General features: G+C 46.7%; 1 protein-coding gene and 1 long non-coding RNA gene across 9 annotated transcripts; one reads left to right on the forward strand and one right to left on the reverse strand.

Annotated features, from left to right (window-relative positions):
* Positions 1-1,242: 1,242 nt before the first annotated feature.
* On the reverse strand, positions 1,243-13,966 carry LOC129205841 (toll-like receptor 2 type-1). Of its 6 annotated transcripts, XM_054824185.1 has the most exons (5): positions 13,828-13,908; positions 13,185-13,239; positions 8,769-9,018; positions 5,854-5,986; positions 1,243-4,014 (listed from the first exon to the last, which is right to left on the reverse strand). In XM_054824185.1, the coding sequence occupies exons 4-5, from the start codon at positions 5,865-5,867 to the stop codon at positions 1,629-1,631; spliced, it is 2,400 nt and encodes a 799-aa protein (XP_054680160.1). In that variant the 5' UTR covers positions 5,868-5,986; positions 8,769-9,018; positions 13,185-13,239; positions 13,828-13,908; the 3' UTR covers positions 1,243-1,628. The 6 variants fall into 6 exon arrangements, with proteins under 6 accessions (XP_054680160.1, XP_054680161.1, XP_054680163.1 ...); XM_054824186.1 differs by lacking the exon at positions 13,185-13,239 and having other exon boundaries at positions 13,828-13,966; XM_054824188.1 differs by lacking the exons at positions 13,185-13,239; positions 13,828-13,908 and adding an exon at positions 11,012-11,128.
* On the forward strand, positions 7,533-22,647 carry LOC129205842 (uncharacterized). 3 transcript variants are annotated; one of them, XR_008576878.1, is made up of 6 exons: positions 7,533-7,661; positions 7,948-8,167; positions 13,886-14,193; positions 15,081-15,954; positions 16,070-16,323; positions 17,370-22,647. It is a non-coding gene; the product is annotated as an uncharacterized LOC129205842 (long non-coding RNA). The 3 variants fall into 3 exon arrangements; XR_008576877.1 differs by lacking the exon at positions 17,370-22,647 and having other exon boundaries at positions 16,070-17,058; XR_008576879.1 differs by lacking the exons at positions 7,533-7,661; positions 17,370-22,647 and adding an exon at positions 7,805-7,866 and having other exon boundaries at positions 16,070-17,058.
* The last annotated feature ends 4 nt before the right edge of the window (positions 22,648-22,651 follow it).

Raw genomic sequence — 22,651 nt, forward strand, 5'->3', positions numbered from 1 at the left:
ACAGAAAAATCCTTTTATGGTAGACTTTGGACTAACCCTAGAGATATCATTATAACAGGAAAGTAGAAATGAAAGTGGTGTTTGCAAGCTACACGCACAGAAACTATCATCTCGTCTGTGTATATACGTATACACATACACACAGGAGTGTGAATATGTATATTCAGATATACATATTGTACATATGTACACAGATATACACATATATGAATATGTACATATATACCAACACACAGACACGTGTGTATAAGCAATTTTTCCCCATTTTTCAAATACTTAGTCCATATGCCAATGCTTTGGTATTTCACCACAAAATAATTGCATGTATAAAGTTGAATCAAGATTTGTTTAGACTCTCCTGTACTTAAGCTCCAGCAACACAAGCAAAGTGCAGCATGGAAGTGCCAAGTTAGAGAAACCCACACACGACTTCGTCACCTCAGAGGCAGTTTCAGGTTTTCACAAGAATACCTAAAGCACAAGAAACCCACAACAACTGTGACTCCAGGCACTCAGGATGGGACCAGCTATCTTCATATAAACATCTGTATCTACCTGCTTGCCTAAATTCCCTTTAAAATTGGTGAAGAGCAATACAGTAGTTCTAGGAGATAACTCATACTGAAGCAGAAACACGAATTGCCTCTTATCAGTGTGATTTTCTGCATCGGTTATAAAGGAAAGTATGTAGAGCTATAAGGGGTACATGGCCCAGTGATTACCTAAATGTGCTGTGCAAAGTAGAACAGCAGAAACAAGAAGTGAGCCAGTCTGCAACACCATCTACCCAACTCATTAGAAACACATGCTCGCACCCCACAGATGGAAGGCTTCAGCTATTTCTGTGCGTAGGTAGAAGAGAACATGGCGATGACCGTGGAGTGAGAAACAAGCATTCACAGGAAGAAAGAAGCCTAAGAAAAAAAGAAACACAACAGTGATTTAATGCCTCTGGATCTCACCACGGTCATGGTACAAGGTGCCAGGATGCTTCCTTCACAGGTACTGAGTAAATCCCAATCTGTGCATGGTGGTATGGACTCTGCTGTTACTAGACAGAATAACAGACTTGTGAATGAAGGTACATATTAAATACTGTCTTTTTTTGCGTGTTGCACAGCAATGGTAGGGCTTCAGAGGACTTATTTTAATGTAAGTCCCCAGGTTTTTTTCAGAATTTAATTTTAATTACCCTGCTATGCATGATGGCACTGAAAATAAACTAAAGGCAAACAAGAGAAATAGAGGAGTATTGAAGCACTCAGCTTTTATTTTCACTTGTAAATTACACTGGCATTGTTAGGAACTAGTCAGGGATGTGGTAATAGGTGGAAAAAGTACAAAAATAACCCACATTCAGCTAAATGTATCTAGAAAAGTGCATGAAGTCCAACAGGGCTTCCAAATATCATAGTTATTAGCAGAGATTTTGAAAGATCAGAGTATCAAATCACTGGAAGGCCTAAAGTGGGTCTTTCTCACTTTGTAAGATAATAATTATATTTCGATACACAACAAAGCAGGTCCTCCTTAGGGAGCAAAATAAGAAAGAAAAATTTCTTAGCAGGAAGAAGCACTGACATATATCCTTTGTGGAAATATACTGAAAAGGGTGCTGCCAACTTGTTCTATGACTTCAAGGCTCCTTTCAAGTTTTCCCAAAACATCTCCTGCTGCTCTTCACCAGGAGGCCATTCCAGGTAGGTCTTTGTGTTCATGATCTTCCGCAGCTTGCAGAACCTCTTGGGAATCGTTTTGCTCTGGATGGGCTCCAGGAGGACGAGAATCGCTGCGTCGTTGTTCTCGTCAAAGAGGCGGAAGTGCGAGAAGTCCAGCTCGTATTTGCACCACTCGCTCTGCACAAAGTGCTCGGACAGCACAAACAGCGTTTTGTGGCTCTTCTCTATGGAGTCGATGATGTTGTCCACGATCCACTTCCCGGGCACAAAGTCCCGCTTATGGAGGCAGAGCCGAAACGGGGGGCAAGCCTGCTCCAGCTCCCGCACCATTATGTTCTCCACCCAGTCGGAGTCGTTCTCGCTGTAGGAGACAAAAGCGTCGTAGCAGATGTCCTTTGCGGGGGCTCGCTTGGGCTTCCGCTTGGCTTGGAGCCATGCCCAGGTCATTCTCAGGTACCAGACCGCGTGGTACTTGTAGCCGACGACCACGAGGGTGAGGATGACCAGGAACACCAGGACGCAGATCAACGACACCACCAGGGACCTGTGGCACTCCATCAGGGAGAGGTGCACGGCTCCAACCTGCGCCCCTCTCACTGCCAGGGGAGAGTCACAGATGTACTTGTCTGGCCACCCCACCAGCACCTGGGCTATCCCGGCCTGGTGGTGGATGAAGGAGAGGAATTCACAGGAGCAGATGAAGTTGTTGTCGCTGGCGTCCAGCAGCTCCATTTTCTTGAAGGACTCAAACTCTTCCTTGGAGAAACTGTTGAGCTTGTTTCTTCTGACTGACATGGCCACTAAGTTAGGAACGGGTGCAGCACCAGGCAAGGTCTTCAGCTGGTTTTTTGTGAGGTACAGCTCCTTCAGAAATGGGAGTTGCAGTCCAAACTCCCTCAGGTTGTTAGCGCTAACGTCCAAAATTTCCAGTGTTGGGGGAATGCAAGTCGTTAGTTTGGGAATTTGAGTGCTGGAGAGATTCAAATATTTCAGGTTTTTTGGCCATTCACACACATCTGGAATCTCACCAAAATTATTCTGGCTAATGTCAAGATTAATCAGTTTGTGTAGACGAGTTATGAAATCTGCAGTCTGTTTCAGAGATTTTAGAGAGTTTTGACTTAGATTTAAAGTTTGCAATGAAGGCCAAGCATTTTCACAGATTGTCTCATTTAAGCGATTATTTGCAAGCAAATTATCGTGAAAGTCGAGATACAGAAGTGATGAAAAATGTTTTGCAAGCTTGCACGGTACCATGAAAACTCTAGAGCTTACAATGGTGAGGCTTTTCAGTTTGTTTATTTGTGACTCCATATCACTTAGGTCCATAAACAAATGAAAATTCATAATCATTATATTTATTACTTTTACTGTTTCAACATAATTTTGCCCACTTCTTGCAATTTTTTTAGTATCCCATATTCCTTTCCCCTCAAGCACACAATCGATTGCCTCGAACTCTTGCAAAGATATGATTTCCTTCAGTAATACAATTATCCGGCTAATATATTCATCTGTGAACAAAGTATCTTTAAAAGTAAGTTTTTGTATCCTAAAAGGAAGTGTTGAGTTCTGCACCAAGCTTTTATTTTCAACCTCTAATTTGATTTCTCTCACTTCTAGCCAAATGACAGAGTGCAGAAGGTCCCTGACAATTGCTGAGAATACATTAATTCTTCTTAGGCTTATGATCATGTGATTTATCTTCTTAATCGATTTCAAACTTCCCGGCTCATACTGACTGAGATTGCCACCATCAATCCACAACTGGTCGAGAAGCTCAATGCCCTCAAAGTTCCCTTGCCTTACTGTGGAGAACCGCGGGTTGCCCAGGTGGAGAGAGCTCAGGTTCCTCAGGCTAGAAAAGAGGGAGCTTTCCCCCAGGTCTCTGTAGGAGTTCCCTTGAAGGTGGAGGTGCTGGAGCAAAAAAAGGTGCCCAAACCACGCAGGGGACAAGTGAGCCAAGCTGTTATTTGATAAGTCCAAGAGCTCCAGTTTCCCAAGGGAGCGAAACGAGTCCTCGTCTATTGAGCTGATTTTGTTGGACTGCAGCAGCAGGGCTCTCAGGTTCACAGCCTGCTGCAGATCCTGGGATTGGATGTGCTTGATCCTGTTGTGGGACAGGTTTAACGTTGTGATTTTGCCCGTGAGCCCTGGGGGAATGAAGTCCAAGCCCATGGAAGAGCAGTTGCACAGCTGATTGTCATCGCACGAAGGACAAGCCTGCTTCAGGGCTTGCTCTGCGGAGACATTTGCAGCTAAGACCATGTAGATGGCCCACATTTGCCAGGTGTGTGTATTTCTTAATTTGTATTTTGTTTGGTTGAACATTTTGCTGTAGGAAACAGAAAGGAGAGAGTTTTGCACAGCAACTGAAAACAATTGAAAACCTGTGCAATTTTATTAGGAAGTTCAGATTCAAATTTTTTCTTGTAAGAGTTATCCTGTGACATCAGTCTTCCTCTCCTACTTCAGCTGCTCAGCCCTGTAAACATGGCATGCCACTCATCTCTGGAGTATAGCCGTATCATGTCTCAACAGTCATAGAGGACCGTTCTCAATTGCCTGCCTTTTCATATACGTTGGCTATAGCTCTTGCCTCTTACATCTCTTGCATTATGCCTCCCCTCAGCAACAAAGCTACGGCTGGACGTTTCAACCCTAAACAGGGGAAGATAGTTAGATCATCAATGATCTGGACGAGGGGATGGAGTGCACCCTCAGCAAGTTTGCAGATGACACCAAGTTGGGCAGGAGTGTTGATCTGCTTGAGGGTAGGAAGGCTCTACAGAGGGATCTGGTCAGGCTGGATCGATGGGCCAAGGCCAATTGTATGAGGTTTAACAAGGCCACGTGCTGGGTCCTGCATTTGGGTCACAACAAAATCATGCAATGCTGCAGGTTTGGGGAAGAGTGGCCAGAAAGCTGCCTGGTGGAAAAGGACCTGGGAGTGCTGGTCGACAGCCAGCTGAATATGAGCCAGAAGTGTGCCCAGGAGGCCAAGAAGGCCAACAGCATCCTGGCTTGTGTCAGGAATAGTGTGGCCAGCAGGACTAGGGAAGTGATTGTCCCCCTGTACATGGCACTGGTGAGGCCGCACCTCAAATACTGTGTTCAGTTTTGGGCCCCTTGCTCCAAGAAAGATATTGAGGTAGTGGAGCGTGTCCAGAGAAGGTCAACGAAGCTGGTGAAGGGTCTAGAGCACTGGTCTTATGAGGAGAGGCTGAGGGAGCTGGGGTTGTTTAGCCTTGAGAAGAGAAGGCCGAGGGGAGACCTTATTGCTCTCTACAACTACTTCAAAGGAGGTCATAGCCAGGTGGTTGTTGATCTCTTCTCCCAGGTAACAAGCGATAGGCCAAGAGGAAATGGCCTCAAGTAGCACCAGGAGAGGTTTAGATCGGATACAAGGAAAAATTTCTTCACCAAAAGGGTTGTCAATCACTGGAACAGGCTGCCCAGGGAAGTGGTTGAGTCACCGTCCCTGGAGGTATTTAAGAGATGCATAGATGTGGTGCTTAGGGACATGGTTTAGTGGTGGACTTGGCAGTGCTAGGGTAACAGTTGGACTTGCTGATCTTAAGGGTCTTTTCCAACCTAAATGATTCTGTGTTTCTAAGTGCTCACAGCCTTTGCAGCATTAGCCTGTCCATCTAGTATGTCTACCTATAAGGCAGAAGCCCAAACAGACAGTGTCCACCCTCCCAGCCCTTCGAGTGGGCTGTGGCTTCTGACACCACATACTTTCCCAGAAGAGATTTTGGGGTCCCCCTCACGGAATCTTAGTAGCATCAGGGCTTCTAAAAAGCAGAGCTGCATAGGCTCCTAGCACACCCTTTTACACACTGTGTAAGCAATTTACATTCTTTACTGGAAAGGCAGAACAAGCTGATATGCAACCAAACAAGTCTATCGCCCTTTTCTGTAAAGCAACACTGGTAATAGATGGGAATTGGATGTTACTGTCGCCCTATAAATAGTGGGTGTAATTAGAACAATACTGATTTTTATTTACAGAAGGGCTGTGTTTCCTGCCACAGGTGCCAAAGAACATTTCACCATTGTCTACCCCAGAAAATAAGTCACTTATTAAAGCTCACAAGCTGTTGTGAACAGCTCCAGTACTGCAGACAAACAGTATCCCCAAATCCTGAATATGCAGAGAGTAAATACTTACCTTGTGTGCTGCATGCTGGTTTTGTCTCCTCACCTGCTGCTGCTGATGTACTCTGGGATCCAAGTAGTCACCTCATACCCGCAAGTACAACAAAAGCTGGAAACCCTTCGGCAGGTCTGATGCGACAACAGTCCTGGAGTGAGAAAATATTTCAGCCCGTGCTCCTCAAACAAAACTTTATGTCTACAGTTTCCCAATGTCCTATAACTACTCGGCCAGTGAAGCATACCAGTTTGCACAGCTTTTCTTTAGTGGCTGCTCCCCTAAGGAAACCGTGGCTTCTGAAGAGTTCAGTATTGTCCGGCACACGTGACACTGCCCTTCAAACTCACATTTCAGCCACTGCCATTGCTGCTGCTGACTGGGGACACAAAAATGAGCATAGATTGTGTTTGCACTCTCTTCTTCACAAGCTGAAATTCAGTGGCAGATCTGTCCCCTTTTGTCGGTCATTGCCCATCACTGGAAAGGCTGATGCAACCGTTTTGCGCAAGTCATTCTTTCACAATCACTTCCTCCAGCATTAAGTGCAGAAATAATTCCTAGGCAGAACTGCATTCACCTCCCTGTATCTCTGCTTTTGACACTTATTGTTTGTATGCACTGGGGGGATGCTAACTGTACCAAGCAACAGAACATCTCAGCACAACCAAGTTATTTTGTTGTGTAGGTTCTGTAAAATGTTATTGATATAGAGATTGATATATATATTATATTGATATAAATGTTGGAGTCAAATTGTCTAGTCAATACGAGTAGTAGAGAAACACTCAGTACCATTTTGTTTCCTAGGGCACGGCAGTCATACGTTATCAACAAATAGAAAATGCATAAGAATGGGAATGACATTCTATCTGAAAAAGAAGACACAGTTTGAAAGAAAGTATACCTCTCTAAATAGCCAAGGCAATTTTAAGAGGGGAGGTTTGATAATATTTATTTTAGCCTGACTGAATGGAAACACACAGCTGGTCAAATGGCCAAGCATACTGTACGCATAAAGGGGTAGGGAGTCTTCCTACCAGCTCTGAAAGGGAAACCCATTAAACTCAAACACCAAACCTTCCTACTGCAGTTTCCATTTTTTTATTCTGTGCACAGAAAGCGTCACGGTCTGCTGCCCGCTTGCACCAAGAGGTACCTGCCTGGGAGCAGACAGACAGACCAATTCCTGCCAGCTGCTGTCAGAGAGCCCACAGTGGCATCTGTCTGCTCAAGGGTGGCAAAGCCCACACGGAGGCCCAACTGCATCTCATAACAACCTGCAGTCCCACTACGTTAAAATTAGCATTGCATATTAGGTTAAGAACGTGTCGCTTTCCAAAAAAAGAATTGAAACACTGAGATACCCTTGTATTTTCTGTCAGTTACAGAGGATAGATTTGAAGCCTAACAATGTTTTTAAAGCAGTTTTTGCTGGGTGTAGTAGTGTGAGGAATAGACACAGAGCAGGCTGTGGGACACAGCAGAGAAGGGAAATGGTGTTTTAGTGAAGGGATGTCATCAACTTCCCAAAAACTGCCTCTTCTCTCTGGTAGCTCTCAGCTGGAACAGTTCCGGTTCTTAAAAAGAGAAGACTTTCCGTTTTCAAAATGTTTTAAAATGTTAGTTCTGAGTTTGATGCAACTCATTCCTATATGTTTTTGTCATAAGAATTGCAACTCCTTGATAAAGTTAAATGCAGTTAAATTTGCGAAGAGCTTTGAAGACGACGACCGCATAAGAGGCCACGTACTTCACTGAATGCGTAGAGGGCACACTTTTTTGTGTGTTACAGCTTCACCACCACATATTCATGGAGACTAGAGGTAGGCGCTAGTTATTTTTTCAGAAATACTGACTTTCTCCTAACATCCAGGCTCAGCCCACTCTCATCACGCTTCTAAACTGGGCTGCATTTCTGGTTTCTCTCAGAAAGAGAAGACCAGAGTGACCCTGCCCACCTTCCCATGCTGCAGTTCACAAATTAAGCAGTTCAGTTCAGCAAGCTGCTTAAAAATCCAAGAAATCAGGGTGGGCCTTCTGCTTGTTTCCATCAGTAGGGAAAAAAGTCTACAAGCAGTGCAGCTTCTCAGTCTCTCTCTCTCATTCCAGGTCAATTTGTCAAGATTTATCAGGTTATCCGGAGTAAGGAAGGTCCAAAGATGCTCAAAGTGGCCAGAATTGCCCTCCACAGGCTGCTCCACACACAGGCGAGGTACCAGCCAGCTGCTTCCCAGAGCATCAGCTTCCAAAGTGAGCTGCACCCTGGACTCAAAACAACTTCTTTTGAAATCAAGGAGTCTAAAGTAGAAGAAAACGGCTGTATTTTAAGGTGAGCATACCGTTCATTTGCTTTTTCTCTAGAGTAACTGCATGCTTAGCATTCACCAAATTTGCACCTTGTGGGTGCTTTCCTCCTTCCTCCTCCAAGTTTAAGCTATGATTATCCTTCCTCTGTTATAGTGTTTAAAAAAAGGCATGTACCTCCACCTGTGCCAGTACATTACTTTTTCCCAGCAGAAGGGCACAGATCTGCAACGAGCTTGTGCTTTTGTAACCGCAGACCCCCCGGCTCTGCCAGCCAGAGGTAGGGACTCCTCCATCCCCTGCAGTATCTGGGCATGTCACACTCTTTAAAATGCTTCCCCTTCCCAGTTGCACATGAGAGGATCCTGCAGCCTGTCCCCTCCCTTCCTCTTTCCTCCTGTATGTCACTCAGAGCTGCTTTTAGCTTTTCTGCTGAGAAAGAGCAAGCGAGCAATGCGGAAGGGGCCCAACCCAGACGACACCCTGCCCCAGAACCCTGCCTCAAAGAAAAGGCAGAAGTGGTAGAAGAGGGGGGAACCTCACAAATCCAGTGTCCAGCCTGCAATATGAGCAGAAACGTTTTCCAAATCTTTGCAAGCAGTGCAAAACTGCTTCCTCATACTTACGTCTGGTAACCAGAATGCATCAGCATGGCTGCAGCAGTGCCACTCTTCTACCCTCCCCCAGGAAAGGGCTGGTGAGGAAAAGTGGTCGAATCTACGCTTGCAGTCTTTGGAGCAGGAGGTATAATATTCATGTAATTGAAAGCAGAACAGCTTGGCATCCTTTCATGATCCTGGAAGCAGAGCCTTAGCATGCACTGTTGGTGCCTCTGCTTTAATCTGACTTGCAGGGCTTCAGGTATTCCTCTTCGAACTACAACAAAAAGGAACATTATAATGAAAATAAACAATTTTAACTTTGTTGTGTTCCATATCAATCCTGCCCTGCCAGCAGCTCAATCATCTGGTTAGGTCTTCAGAATGAAAGGTAAAATGCAAAGGAGCAGATTTCCCTTTATTTTTCTTCTGGGCTATCCTCGCCCTGCTGTTGTGGGAGAGCATGATAATGCTGTGTAAATGGTTATTCATTCAACAGCCAGCCTTCAGGACTGCCTCTGCCAAGGAAGCAAGCAGGGTTGCAGGGCTTTTTTTGTCATATCCTTTCTGAAAGCATTCAATCAGAATAACATGACACTGATTTGCTGCCTTAACAGAGGAAGTTTGCAGACAAAGACACCAAAGCTTATTCTAATATCTAAAGTTTTGTTTTTCTAGAACAGTTGCATCAGCATGACTCAACAGGAGAAAAGCCCTCATTTCTCCCAAAATAGTCCTGTTGAGTATTTGGTTCCCAAGGAAATTACATCAACAGAAAGCAGCCTGCACATGAAGCAAAGCTGGACAACGCAGTTCCTTTCTTACTTCATACTTTCTTAGGTGGAGCAAAACCAATTTATTCCTGACAGGAACGTTAGGATTTTCGATAAATACAGAGCTATAAAACAGTAAATGCTATAGCAACTTTTTGGCACCCTGTTCTGAAGACCACCATGACAAACACACAAAACCCCATTATCAGCATCACACAAATTTGTTATTCCAAAATGAAAACTCAGAGACAACACGCCCAGAACGGGTCTCCCCAACCATCGCTGCTTGCTCCCCAGACCTGCATGGGGCTGGACAACAGTCAAGCATGCTGACAGGTCGCTCAGCCCCACACAAACGCTGGGGACACAGCAGGATCAAAGGCACCCATGTACAAATGTGCCTGCCACGGGACTTCCTGGCATGCTGCAGGAGTAAGGCAAAATATAAACCGATACCACCAACTAATGAGACTCCCTCGGCATGTGTGAGGGAGAGGCCAGCCTGGAAATACATCTGGTTAAGTATAACTTCCCTCGAGTGCTGCCCAGGGCTTCCCACATCCCTGCAGAAGGGGTCCAGCTCCCAGACAAGATGCAGGGAGGGGAACCAAACATGGAGGCAGGTGCCCAAGACTCATAAAAAGGCTGCTCGGAGCAGCCTTGACCTCAACTTTTCTTACAGGCTAGCTTGGCTGTATTTCCCATAATCATAAACTTGGATCTCCATAGGCACTCCACAGGGAGCCTCCTGTAGGACTCAGGAACCTGAAACACAAACATCACAGTACTGGGATCTTGGAGGTCAGCCCAAATGTGCCTCCCATTACCCAGGCAAACAGGCTCCCGGCTTGCCGCTGCTGAGGATCCATCCCCTGAAACAGACATAACCTGGAAATCATGTTTTCTTTTGATATATTTTCTGCAATTTTCATACTGTTAATTGGCTCTACATTATCAACGTGCAAAGCTACTTCAGGTTTTTTAGACACCTTCAGGAAATACCTCTGTGTAGCTTTCCAAAGTACTACTCGCTTAGTATTTTGAAGGGCTTTTTTTCCTATCTCTACATATACCACACTCCTGTTGCATCGATCAGCTTGCTTTGCTGTATCCCAAACTACATGACAGAGGCCATCTGTTATAGGCTGCCCAGAGAGGTATCTGGGGGCATAAAACATATTTCCAGTTTTTAAGAAAATGAGGTGCCATGCCTATTTCAAAACAGGGATTTTGCAGGTTTCCAGACAGAGACACAACCACCCTCGGCTCTGTCCTCTCGGGAGGCACCAATCCTCCCTGTGCAGAGACGGCACCATCCCCCCAGCCATCGGGGCTGCTGCTGGTACCCCAGGATTGGGGTCCTCATGGACCCTGCAAGGCACAAGCTGCATTACGGGGGGTCGGGGAGAGAGAGGAACGGGATCTCTTACACTCACTGTCGGACAGCTGCTGCTTCATTTCAGCTCACCAGGAGAGAAAATACCCTGTCACACCCACCGGGTGCAAGCCATCACCGGCAGGCTGTTGTGAGGAAGTTAGGGTTTAACATCCTGGCACTGGAATTTCCCGTAAGGAGGAAAAACAGCTTCGCTCAGCTCCAAGGAAAAGCTCCTTCCAGAGAGGCTGGGCAAAAGGACACGTGTGTCGGTGCACTTCGGTGCAGGAAAGGTTCAACAAACCTTGTCTTTCCTCGTTGCGAGGAGTACGTGGACACGTGTCTCATGCCTAGGTCTATCTAGTGCTAATACACTGAAAAAGTACTTTCTTCTTCTTTTTTCTTTTTTTTTTTAAATGGAGGGGAAACATTCCTGGGAATGGGACCAAGTCACTGCAGAACCAGCTAGAGTTTGTTTCCTGTACGGAGATGGAAAAACACTGTGCAGGGCAGCAGAGATACATATTTAACTGCTTGTTATACAAAAAATAAATAAATAATTGTGTTTAACAGTTGGGCAAGAATCTTAGCAGGAAATGAATCAGATCATTATCATATGTCATAAAAATATCAAGATTTTTGTATTCGTTCCAAAAAAGACAATGCCAGATATATTTTGCACAGGTAGTTCAAGTTTTGCATTCAACTGCTGCCTCCCTCTGTACCTGATGCCATGAAATATTTCAGACATGACAGCGCATTTCAGAAAGAGAAAAACAGTCCATCCCAAACCTTTATCTTCAGTTATTCTAGACCTCAGAAGCTCTTTCTTCAGTGCAGGTACTTTTCTTGATCTATCTCCTATCAAAGCTCCATATTTTAAAAAATTAGGAAAAATCTAATGATCCAAGATTTTCTGCACTGGAAAAATGACCTGTTTTGTGAGCTTCTTGCAGGGATTATATCTATTATGTTCTTCTGTTGTTCTGATTTTTTAAACCAACTTTTTAGAAGCTTAAATACAGCAGAGTTGTAAACACCCATGAAAAAATCATTTTTACTAAAAATGAAAATCCTGATCATAAAAATATGTCAATAAGTATTTGAAAAGTGTGTGTTGGATCTGACAGAGCCACCAAAACATCTTCAAATAATTAGATATTTCCAATATCTGACCATTCTCTGACTTTCCAGACTTGAGCATGATTGAAAACAGACATCCCAAGCTGTTTTTCAAGTACACTCAGCTATTTTAATCATTCCTCCTAAATTATCGTCAGATTGTATTTCTTGCTCTTCTGTAAGTTTTCTTGAGTGTAGCAGTACCAGCTTAGTAATGATAGATTCAGAATGGACCGCGTAACTCTTGTGCCTGTGCTGCAAGGCGCCTTTTTGTCTTTATCGTAATATCTACAGAAACACCCCATACTGGGGGATCAACCCCCAAAACAAGGTGCTTTCTACTACTGTGAAATGCCCACATTTACAAACTTTGAGTTGAATTCCTCTCTAACATCCAAAGTTACCTGGACATGCCATGTAGAGCATGGCTGTGCCCTGGCAGTGCAGGTACGGCCAGGATGGTCTGGAGATGCCTGCGGCAAGCCCAGCCACAGCTGACCATGCTCTCCCAGAGCGGTGAGTTTAGTCAACAGCTTTGAGGGGAAATGCTTTGCTTTTCTTTCTTTAGGTTTTTGTTTCAACCCAGTGGTTTCTTCCAGGTCATGGTGTCCGTTTGAGCATAGGCTGGGCAGCAATAGCATGAACTTGAAAGGGAATAGTCCTTTCTTAGTAATGTCCCATTACTCCAAGAGTGATGGTCCAAAACCATGGCCAACTCTGTAGTCCTTTTAGCAGGGCTTAGGAACTCCAGCAGAGACCAAAACCCTGGTGCAACAGGTGATTGGAAGCATAGGGTAACAGGAAAAAAAAAACAAACAAAAATAAGTCAACCCACTCTTGACTTGAAAGCAAGTAGGGAACTTATACAAAGATTGCAACAGGGGGTTGTAGTAATGCTAAAAAGACTTTTGTAGACTTCTAATAAGTGTAGGATGCATGGTCACTCATGTTTTCAAGTAATTTGCTCTATAGTTTGCAGCTTTTGGACAGAAGAGTTATCAAAGGAAATATCATAGACAAAAACCCAATAAAAACAACCAACTTTCATCTCAACAGCTGGAACTACAGGACAAGAATAAGTTGGTTCAGAGATAGCCATAGGGTAATAAAAATTTTCTACCTTACATCTGGTCTACTGTGGGAAAGAGCATCAAATTAGATGCACTCTCTTACCTTGTATCAATTCAGGTGATATTCCTTCACACTGAACTCACCACGAGGTTTGCACCTGCGAGCACAAGATCATCGTTGTTTCTTTGGGTCTTAGCATCCAATGTTTAACAACTCTTACTGAATAGACTGGCCACCTGGTTTGTTTTCAGCTTATAACTTACGCAAGTGTCAGTATAAAGATTCTTTTCTATTTATAGAAATTATGTTACATTTGCACTTCTTTCATGTGCTATTTTTATGACATCATTTTAAATTAATTTCCTGTATGCTCCACAATTGATAGTTTCAACAAATTTCCTTTAAAATCAGTCCTTCGGAGTACTTTATTTCTCTGGGATTGGTTCCTTGAACGCTTTGTTCCCAGCTCACATCTGGGACCAAAAGGCCAAGCAAAGCATACTGAGATGCACAACCCTCTGTTGAGAGGACTCTCTCTCGGTTGTCTCTCTGGTGTCTCCATATTTCCATCTGATAGTGTCCTCGCTGATGTTTGCAAAGCCTTCCAGTTGAATAGTATCTTTCAAGAGTCACTAACAAAAACACTGTGTAACGGGAGGAGGGATGGATAAGGCAAAGGCTGACTGGACTCTTCTCCCCTACTGCTCAGAGGTCTAAATTTTTCTGTAAAATAAGTATTACTCACACTTGTCACGATGAAACACAGCCTATGAGTGAGTTTGATTTGTTCCCTGTTTCTGCAGGTGGAGAAATCCTGTCTCCAGGCTGGGCAGCCCCTTCTCTTTCACAGAGAACTCAGCAAGGAGCTGGCAAGCTGGTTTGCTGGACAAAAAAAAAAAAAAAAAAAATTTGTGAGCTCATAACTTCTCACCAAGTAACAGGACAACATTGATACCACTGACTCACTCTGGGTAAGTCAGGTCTGCAACTGGATTAAGGGAGAAGGGAGTGTTTCCATCCGTTTTGGCTCCATACTACCCCTCCTGCTGAAACAGCCTCCCGACTGTGAAGGAACTGCTTTGTGCTCCGCTCTGCCTTTTACTCCTGCTAGGTAAGTCCCCAAAGAAAACCCTCCATCCCGCAGGAACGCCACTGATCATAAAATAATCCCTCCCCATTTGCTTTCCCTAAGTCTGCTGGCACAACGACGACTACGCGTGCTGCCAAAGTTAACAAGCAGGCATGTTAATCCCTCGTCTTGCTAGAGAGTCTTTCCAGACCTGCCTCAGCTTTCTGCCCGTGGCTTTGTTTGGGGGGGCGGGGGCAGGTTTGTCTCAGGGCGATTCCTTATAAGCCTATCTGCCAAACAAGCGAGCACCTAATCTGAAATGACTAAAGCAGTCAAGGGCAAGGGACCAGTTTTGCCTGTGGCAGGCTTTTTCATTTGCAGTTTTTCATTCGGGTGGTTTACTTTGGCTGGTCATCTTTGGTAAACATTGCGTAACACTGAAACCAGGAAATACCTGAAAATAAATAAAGAAATAGCGATTACTAATAGATCTTCCTTTGTCTTCCCAAGGATCAGCCTTACTCAGGCCAAATCCTGCCATCCCAAGGGGAGCAAAACCTCTCTGGGGACCTGTCAGGGGTGAAGGACACTGGGAGGCAGCGGGATGGGGGGGCTTGCTGGGGGGCTGTCGGGGTGCTGCCCGCCTTGTGCAGCCACTGCCATGCCTGGCTGCACAAGCCTTTGGCAATGGTGAGCGAGGGCCTCACCCCAGCTGCCCTCGAGGCACGGGGAGATGAGAGCTCACCACTGCGCCTCGGAGGCTTCTCTGTCCTGTTTTGTCCTTAAAGTTTCATGCTTTCCGATCCAGAGTTCAGCCAGGGGTTTTCCTGCCCCTCCAACCCTTGCTCTTCCCTATAACTTTCGGCATGAAAGAGAACGACTTTGTAACTAAAGCTGTGCCTTTAACAGTGTATTTACTCTCTAATTAGATGGACCCCTACTGCATTTTAAAGAGGAAATCAGATAGAGAAGGCGCTGAGGTGCTTCGGGGCCATCTGTCTGGAGGGGGGCTTGCATCCACCCCTCCTTGCTCCGTTCCCCCTCCTCCAGGGCAGAAAGCCAGAAGACGGGACAGGCCGGAGGCAACGACACCCCCCAGCTCCCCATCCCCACCAGCGGGGAAGCAGCCGAGAGCTGGGTTGCCGCAAGTGCGTACATTTAATCCGGCCTGCACATTTGGCAGGCAGCAGGACAAGAGCGCTCCTGCGTGCGGAGGCACTGGCTTTGCCTGGCTCTGGAAAGCCATAATCTTCCGTCTGAGAGGCTGCGGCAGGGGAAAACCACTCCAACAAGCTGTCACAATTGCTCCTTTTCCTACAATAAGCAGGATGCATACAGAAATTCAGGGCAGATACCCCATGACTGCTCCAGTCCTGTGGCAGAGGTGATTTTTTTGGAACCCAAGGACTCCCCAAACCTCTGTAAATGCTCCTACAACTGAGATACAGAAGAAAAGGAGGTGCTAGCACATCCTCTTCTGGATGTGCTTTCTGAAGGAGCCCAGGTGATTAGGAACTGGATAAAGCCTTGCAGTAAAGGTGGGCAGAGAAGATATGAGCCAGAGCTTAACCACAGAAGACTGGCAGGGATGGCTGGCACCAGCTGCGCTGAGACAACCTGAGCAGCCTCAGAAGCAGAGCCAGAGGCCCAGCAGGAACTGTGGTATCTAAACCCCAGGGCCTCCAGATACCAGGTGCCAGCTGAACACAGGACACCTGAAAACTAAATGCTAAACACCTGCATGTCTAAAGGGTCAGCAGGATCACGGATTTTGCCCAAGTCTCTCTCTCAGTTGTCACTGGGGTAAGACTGTGTTGTCTAATTCTTAAAGCACATTACAAATGCCACTAAACGTGACTTGCTGATAATCTCCCTACCAAAAGAAAGCTGACCTTCTTTCCTTCTCTCTTTATTGTAGGACACACATTAAGGTCTAATGGATAAGATGGAATTTGAAGAAAAAAATCGCTGCCACAGATTTTTTGCACAATGTTTTGGGGTGACATTGACCTCCAGCTTCTCGCATAGGCCTTCTGGAAACTCGACTCCAGGCCGTTTTGATCAGGAATGGAGAGGAAGGCTACGATTATCAGATCCAGGGGTTTCTTAACTGTGCTCTATCTGTCTGTCATCACTGCCAGAAATATACTTTTCAATCAAGCTAAGTAAAAGGTTAGACTCCTTAAAAACAAACATGCACGTAACAAACAAACCGGGCAAACAAAACAGAAGCCCACATCCTGGGAAGCCACATTTGGGTGAGGTAAAAGGAGCTAAGAGTCACAGCACCGACAGCAGCATTCCCCGCTGGTAGCACGGGGTTTGGCTTACAGAGCAGAGCCACGAGGCACAGGAGAGAGGGAGGCTTTAACCTGGTGTTCAATGTTCGGGGAAAGCAGACACAGCTGTTTTGCAGACAAATTGATAAAAGTCAGCATCTCGCATAAGAGCAAGCCATAGCTCAGCTGTAACTCTAAAAAAGTCTGGACTCTAAAAGTTTTATTCCAGCTTGGGAGAAACAGCCTCTTCTGTCCTCAGAATAAATCGTACAACTGGAAGACGGTTTTCCGAGTTGGCAGCAGCTGGCACGCAACACTTCTGCTTGCTCCCATGGGTTCGATCCTGTTAGACATCATACGCACAACCTGTCCGAGAGACCACGTTGCAGCGCAGAGCCAGCTTGCACCAATTTAAGCCAGGCATGCTATGGTCTGTTTTCTCCCCGTCTCTTTCTGGAAGTTAACGCAGATAGCCATGAGTAAGAGGGTTGATCTAAACAGGGGTGGATGTTGACATACTCAGCTCCTCAAGGAGACCTAGGCAGCTCCAGAGGCTTCCTCCTGCTTCCCTGCATGAAGCACTTCCTTACCAGGCGCTCTCTCTCAGACCCCAGACTTACCTTATACACTGGGTCCACAGTAGTAGTAATTAAAACTAAAAACCCAGAGCAGTCATTAGGCTTTACTCACTGCAGGAATACACGGGGGAATTTGAAATTGGCAACTCAGTCCCATTACTGTAAGGATACATTTGGTCTATCATCTATTAAAACGCGTGGCTGCGTGTGCCTGGCAAGTGCTTCAAAGTTGTTCTTTTGATCTTTACAAAGATAAAACTGTAATATTTTTGTAGGTATATGAGAACATTAGTTACTAGACTAGTTAAAAACCACTTAACTTTTGAAACTGGTGCCATCTGTTTTCTATTTTTATTTATAGAAGTCAATACTCAGTCTCTTGAGGACTTCTCTAACAAACTCTCTATACGAAATATCAGCGGTGCTTTGGCCAAGACAGCTGAACTCGGGCTTGACAGGTCTGCAGATGCAGCTGGTCGTACAGACAAAGGACTGCTTGGACAAGAGGAAGCAAGGAGAAGGTCGAACAGAGGGAGCCATCTAGGAGCCTTTTGCTCAACCCTCAAGTCAGCTCTTCAGAAAGAAGAATACTGCCCTGGTTAGGCTTCAGGCTTCTCTATTACGGCAAACGGCATATGAGGTTCTTGCAACCAAAACCAAACCTGCAGCTTACTGAGCTTCAGTAATGTAAGTCATTCTGGTGGATGCACCAGGCTTAGGGTTCACTAAGAAAACCAATAAGGGTTTATAGATACTTTCTATCTCACTTAAGGATTTTGAAGCATTTCTATAAGCCATTATGTGGTCCTCAACAAATTGTGTGACAGATTTTAGTCCTTAAACCGATAAATTATTAAAAACCTTTCAAATGAACAGAAAGGTTCCTTTCTTAGGAAAAAACCCAAACCAACCCTTCACCAACTAGTGAATACACAGGGCATCTATAAAAGGCACAAAGATATCCTTCCTTAATGACATTGTGAGCTGAGGGCTTCCAAAAGTTGCATGTTGTTGTAGAGTATTGACCTGGGTCATGAAGTTCAGCTATTGCAAGGGAAACTCATAACCTGTGAGCCTTGCTCAGGAGGCAGAAATACTTACAGACAGGAAAAGCTTGTGTCACCACGAGCTCAGCCCCCGCAGGCTGTCTGCCCCCAGGCATCTCCATCAGGTCTTTGTGTCCCAGGTTTCTGCTTGCAATCAGGAGCGTCCCTGCTCTGGGATGTCCTGAGCTGCAGACGGTTCAGGCCAGGCTGCGCAGAGCTGCAATGGTTAAGGCTGCAACTGAAAGCTCAAGCAAACCCTCCCAGCCAGGAGAGAGGGAGACCAGCTGTGCTTGCTGTGGTGTCTGAAAAGTGATAGCAAAGTGCCAGGAGAAAATTGCTCAGCCACATCTGCGTTCACCAGAGCGACAGCGTGGGAAAATTGGACAACCGAGCCTTGATTAAGCAGAAGATACCCAGAGTCTGATTTTTTGCAGCCCTGGCAAGAGCATTACATGCCAAGGACACGCGGATGGGAAAAACTGAAACTCAGTAAAGTCATTTGGTGAGTGCATGATTTGAATGCAGTACTAACAGTGGGAGCCCAAAGGCACATGCAGCGTGAGCCTGATGTCCTCAGCCAATAGGAAGGGGTGGTAGGTGCCTAATTAAAAGCTACTAACCAAAGGAGGAACACAAGCTGTGATTTGGGAGAGGCTTTCACCAACAAAAGTACGGCTGGCATCTCCTCAGGTTAATAACTGCTTACTGTCTGCAGAGAGACTGATCGACCTGCAGGCAGCTCTGGAAAGAGCAGATCGATAAAAAACTGCTGCTCACCTCCAGAAACCATTTATGACACAAACTGTGGGTCGTGCAGCTGAAAAGCACGGGGGGAGCGAGAGCTTCCCACGCTGCTCCAGAAACAGTGCGGCAATGAGGTCATTTTCCAATCCCTCACGAGCACCACGCACCCCATCCTGGAGGTATGCGCACCATCATGAGCTGGGCTGGAGGAAGGGTGAACCAGCCTGCGAGCAAGTGGCTGGATGAACGCCGCCGAGGTGCCGCCTTTCTCACGCAAGCACCGCTGAGAAGCAAGCGATAAGCTCCCACGGCCAAGCCGCCGTCTCATGGGTCTGTGGAGAGCGGCGGGATGGTTACGGCGTTTTCTGCCGCTTCTGCAAGGTTCCCTTATCAGCTTCAACATCTGGTTTGCACTCTTCGGCATTTCCTATGCTGCACTGCAAAACACCTTTCATCTAGCAAGGCCATGTCGAGCAAATGAAGTGAAACATTTCTTTCCCTAAATCAGAACCAGCAATCGTGGCAGGTTCTTGTAGGGTGTTGATGGCTAAGCGCTTCGCTGCAGCACCTCAACGTTGCGTGAGGAGGAGGTTATTTCTAGCTTCGAGACAGCCTCACATCACAGCACCCGCTGACCCCCAGCCCGGCGAAGGCGACCCCCCGCCACATCGCAGTCTCTGGGAGCTGGAGCGGGTCCGGGGCACAGGCTTCCCCCACATCTGTGCTAACGAAGACGTGCGAAAACATTACTTTCCCTTCGCAAACTGTACATTCAGTCAAAATTAAAACCAAACAAATGGCTCCCAGCAAACCGAGCGTTCCACCAGCGCGGTCGGGGAAATGAGTTCTGGCAGAGCCTGTCACCCCATGGGTGCGGCAGATGTACCCCAGAGTGTGGTGGGGATGGTCAGGGTATGGACCATCACCTCAAAATCACTGCACGGGAGTTGGGTTTACTAAAGAGGACGGGGGCTTTTTGGTCACTCATGGAGGCAACATGCTCCTTCCAAGAAATATATATGTACACACTCGGTTGCGAGCCAAGCCTGGCTGCTAGTAGCTTAGCTGACAATGATTAAATAACCGGTTTATGCTAGATGAGAAGCTCGTCCACACCAGCTAGAGCAGCTCCTCTGGCACTGGTTCATACACTGGGGAGGCCCCTCATTCCAGGCCAGCATGGTCCCTCCTCACGCAGGTTTCTGGCAGCCTCCAAACAACAAAACCTCCAGAGAGGTGCATGGGGTTGCATGAAACACCAAACCACCACCACCTCCGAACAGGACTGCTTAAACCTCAAACAGCTCAGAGAGCAGCTCCCACACACAACCAGGGGGAGCGGTCAGGGACGGCCGCCATTCAGATCAACCCCACAGTTAGAAAAGGGTTGAGAGTTTGTGCTGCTGCTGCAGTTGTTGAAGAAAGCAGCAAGAAATGAAATACAGCAGAGGTCACAGAAAAAGCGAGCCGCGTGGTGTGCAGCCCACAGCAACAAAGGAGGCATTTTTGTCAGGGAGGCCTGGACAGGCAGCTCTTGCAGGAAAACCCTCTCCAGAGATGGAGGGAGGCGCAGTAACGCTCAGCTTTCAGCAGTGGGGGAGCGCCTGTGTCCGTGCATTAGGATGAGCTACAGAGGCGGGTGCAAGCTCCCAGGACCTCAGTTGCAACACTGCCTTGCAGGGCTGGGACAATAAATCCTCCCCCTGCTCCACTCTTGTCACTCACAGACGATGGGGCAGAGCACAGCTCTCCACTGCCTCCCGGTCCTCTGCATCCCCCAGCTCACGGAGAGGGGGAGCATCGCTGGGTCTCGCCCAGCAGAGCCTCCTCCAGTGCAGGACTGGGCAACTGTCCCAACCAACGCCAGGGATCTCCTTCTCCAGCTGGGACACCTACCTCTGCCCTTCTCCCGCCTGTCAGAAGGGCAGGGCAAGCGCTGCATTGCTGCTGGGACAGGGGACGGCTGCAGCAGCACCACAGTCCTGGGGAGACAGCGACCCTCAGCCCACCTGAGAGTGCTGCGGAAGAAGAGATCAGGCCTGCCCTGAGCCATTTCCCCCACAGAAGCAGATGGGCAGACTGAACAACGGGATGGAACAGAGGAATCAAACGTACAACTGAAACAACAGGGAGGTGCTGCCGTGCACCTTTTCCATGATTCGCTTAAAGCAAAGCAAGTATATGGAGAGGGCAAAAGAAGTTGGAGGTGATTCAATGACTACGAAAAATAAACAACGGATATTCCCTGAGGCTGGAAGGAAGGAAGGAAGGAAGGAAATGCTGGAAAGCAACACCCAACCTACCACCATAAAGACCAGCCAAGAGCTCACCTGGCAAGATGGCAGCGCTGGCTCTGCGGGAACCTGCAGTGCTGCCGAGGCCATGGCTTTCCAAGCAGCAAGGGGCTTCTCCCAAGGCAGAGAGGAGTTGGGTGCTGGAGCTGAAGGCACTGCTAGCCCCAACGCAGGTGTTGAGCACCTCCCCTACTTCCTCCCCTTCCGCCCTCTTCAGCAGATTAAGATAGTTAACAGCTGTCTTTAATGAGCTCATTTGCCCACTGGCAATCAGGCCTCTCAGCCACATTTTCAGGCTCATTTCTGCAAGCGCAATGACAAGCTGGTTGTTGCTCCTTGGAGCAGCTGGAAGAGTCCTGCATGGACAGACCCACCAATTGCCACTGTGCTGATGACACAGTCACAACAGCAAGCAGCAACTGTGCTTCTCCTGGTGAGCCTGCCTTCAGGGACTTGGACCATCCCACACACGCTTTGAAACCCACACAGGTTATTTGCAGCTTGGTCTGGCCAGTCCAAATCCCTCCCTGCAGAATCTCCACACCATACCAGCCCCCCTTACCAAGAAACAGGGTCCCCATGGAGCACTGCCCTCTCCTACAGGAAAGCTGTGCTGGATGCTCCTCTTCCCTTGGCCCTCCAGCTTAATGCTGTGAGGGGCTTGCTGCAGCTTGGTGAGGCTAGGGCAGCTGAACACCCCCTGCAGGAGATGCTGGCTTTGTCCAAACACTGTCTCTTGTAGTACCTACAAACCTTCATGAAATGTGCCAGGGATATTCCCTGGCTCCGGGATGGAAATTCTGGACAAAGCAGGCAGGCTTGGCCAAGATGTCCTGTATGTCCTGTCCAAGGACAGCAGTAACTTGGTACCCCCAGTTCCCAATGCACATCTAAGAAGCTGCAAAGCCACTGGGAGCAGGGCGGGCCGTCACTTCTCCCACATCTTGTCTTAGGAAAACACTTCATGTCCTGTTTATGTAGCATGCGCACCAGGACAGAAGTCAACACTGAATGGCTGGAACTGCCCATGATTCCCTCTCCCACTCCATCACCAGCCCTACCAGTGAACTGTGCAGGCTATTCCTCTTTTACACTAGTATTTTTGGTTTTCCCCTTGCAATCTTAAGCATTTCTTGGGTTAACCGAGTACTACTTTTGCTGAAGATTCCCAAAAAACCAGTACCGGTTTCAGAGAGATCAGTGAAGCTCCCAATCCTACTATAAGGAATTCCTGGCACAAGGCAAGAAATTAGGAGTTAATTTTGCCTATGACAATGAGATGTCTTTAGAGCAAACTCTCCATTTTCACTCTAGTAGTTACAATCATTTTGGTACAAAGAACTTTGCAGTGGAATTATTTATTTCATCTTCCCCTTTACTGTAGGAGGAATGATATTAAACTGAGCCCAAATCCACTTGCATTCGGTGGATTGCTAATTAAGCTACAGATGTCTCCTGATGGCAGCAATTATTCCTGGTAACCTTAATGACCTTGTTACATTCCTTAGTTATTGTTATGAAAAGCTATATGAAATACTTTGCCTAATACTACACAGCTC

This window comes from Grus americana, chromosome 4 (assembly GCF_028858705.1).
Source record: "Grus americana isolate bGruAme1 chromosome 4, bGruAme1.mat, whole genome shotgun sequence".
Classification (NCBI taxonomy): Eukaryota; Metazoa; Chordata; class Aves; order Gruiformes; family Gruidae; genus Grus; species Grus americana.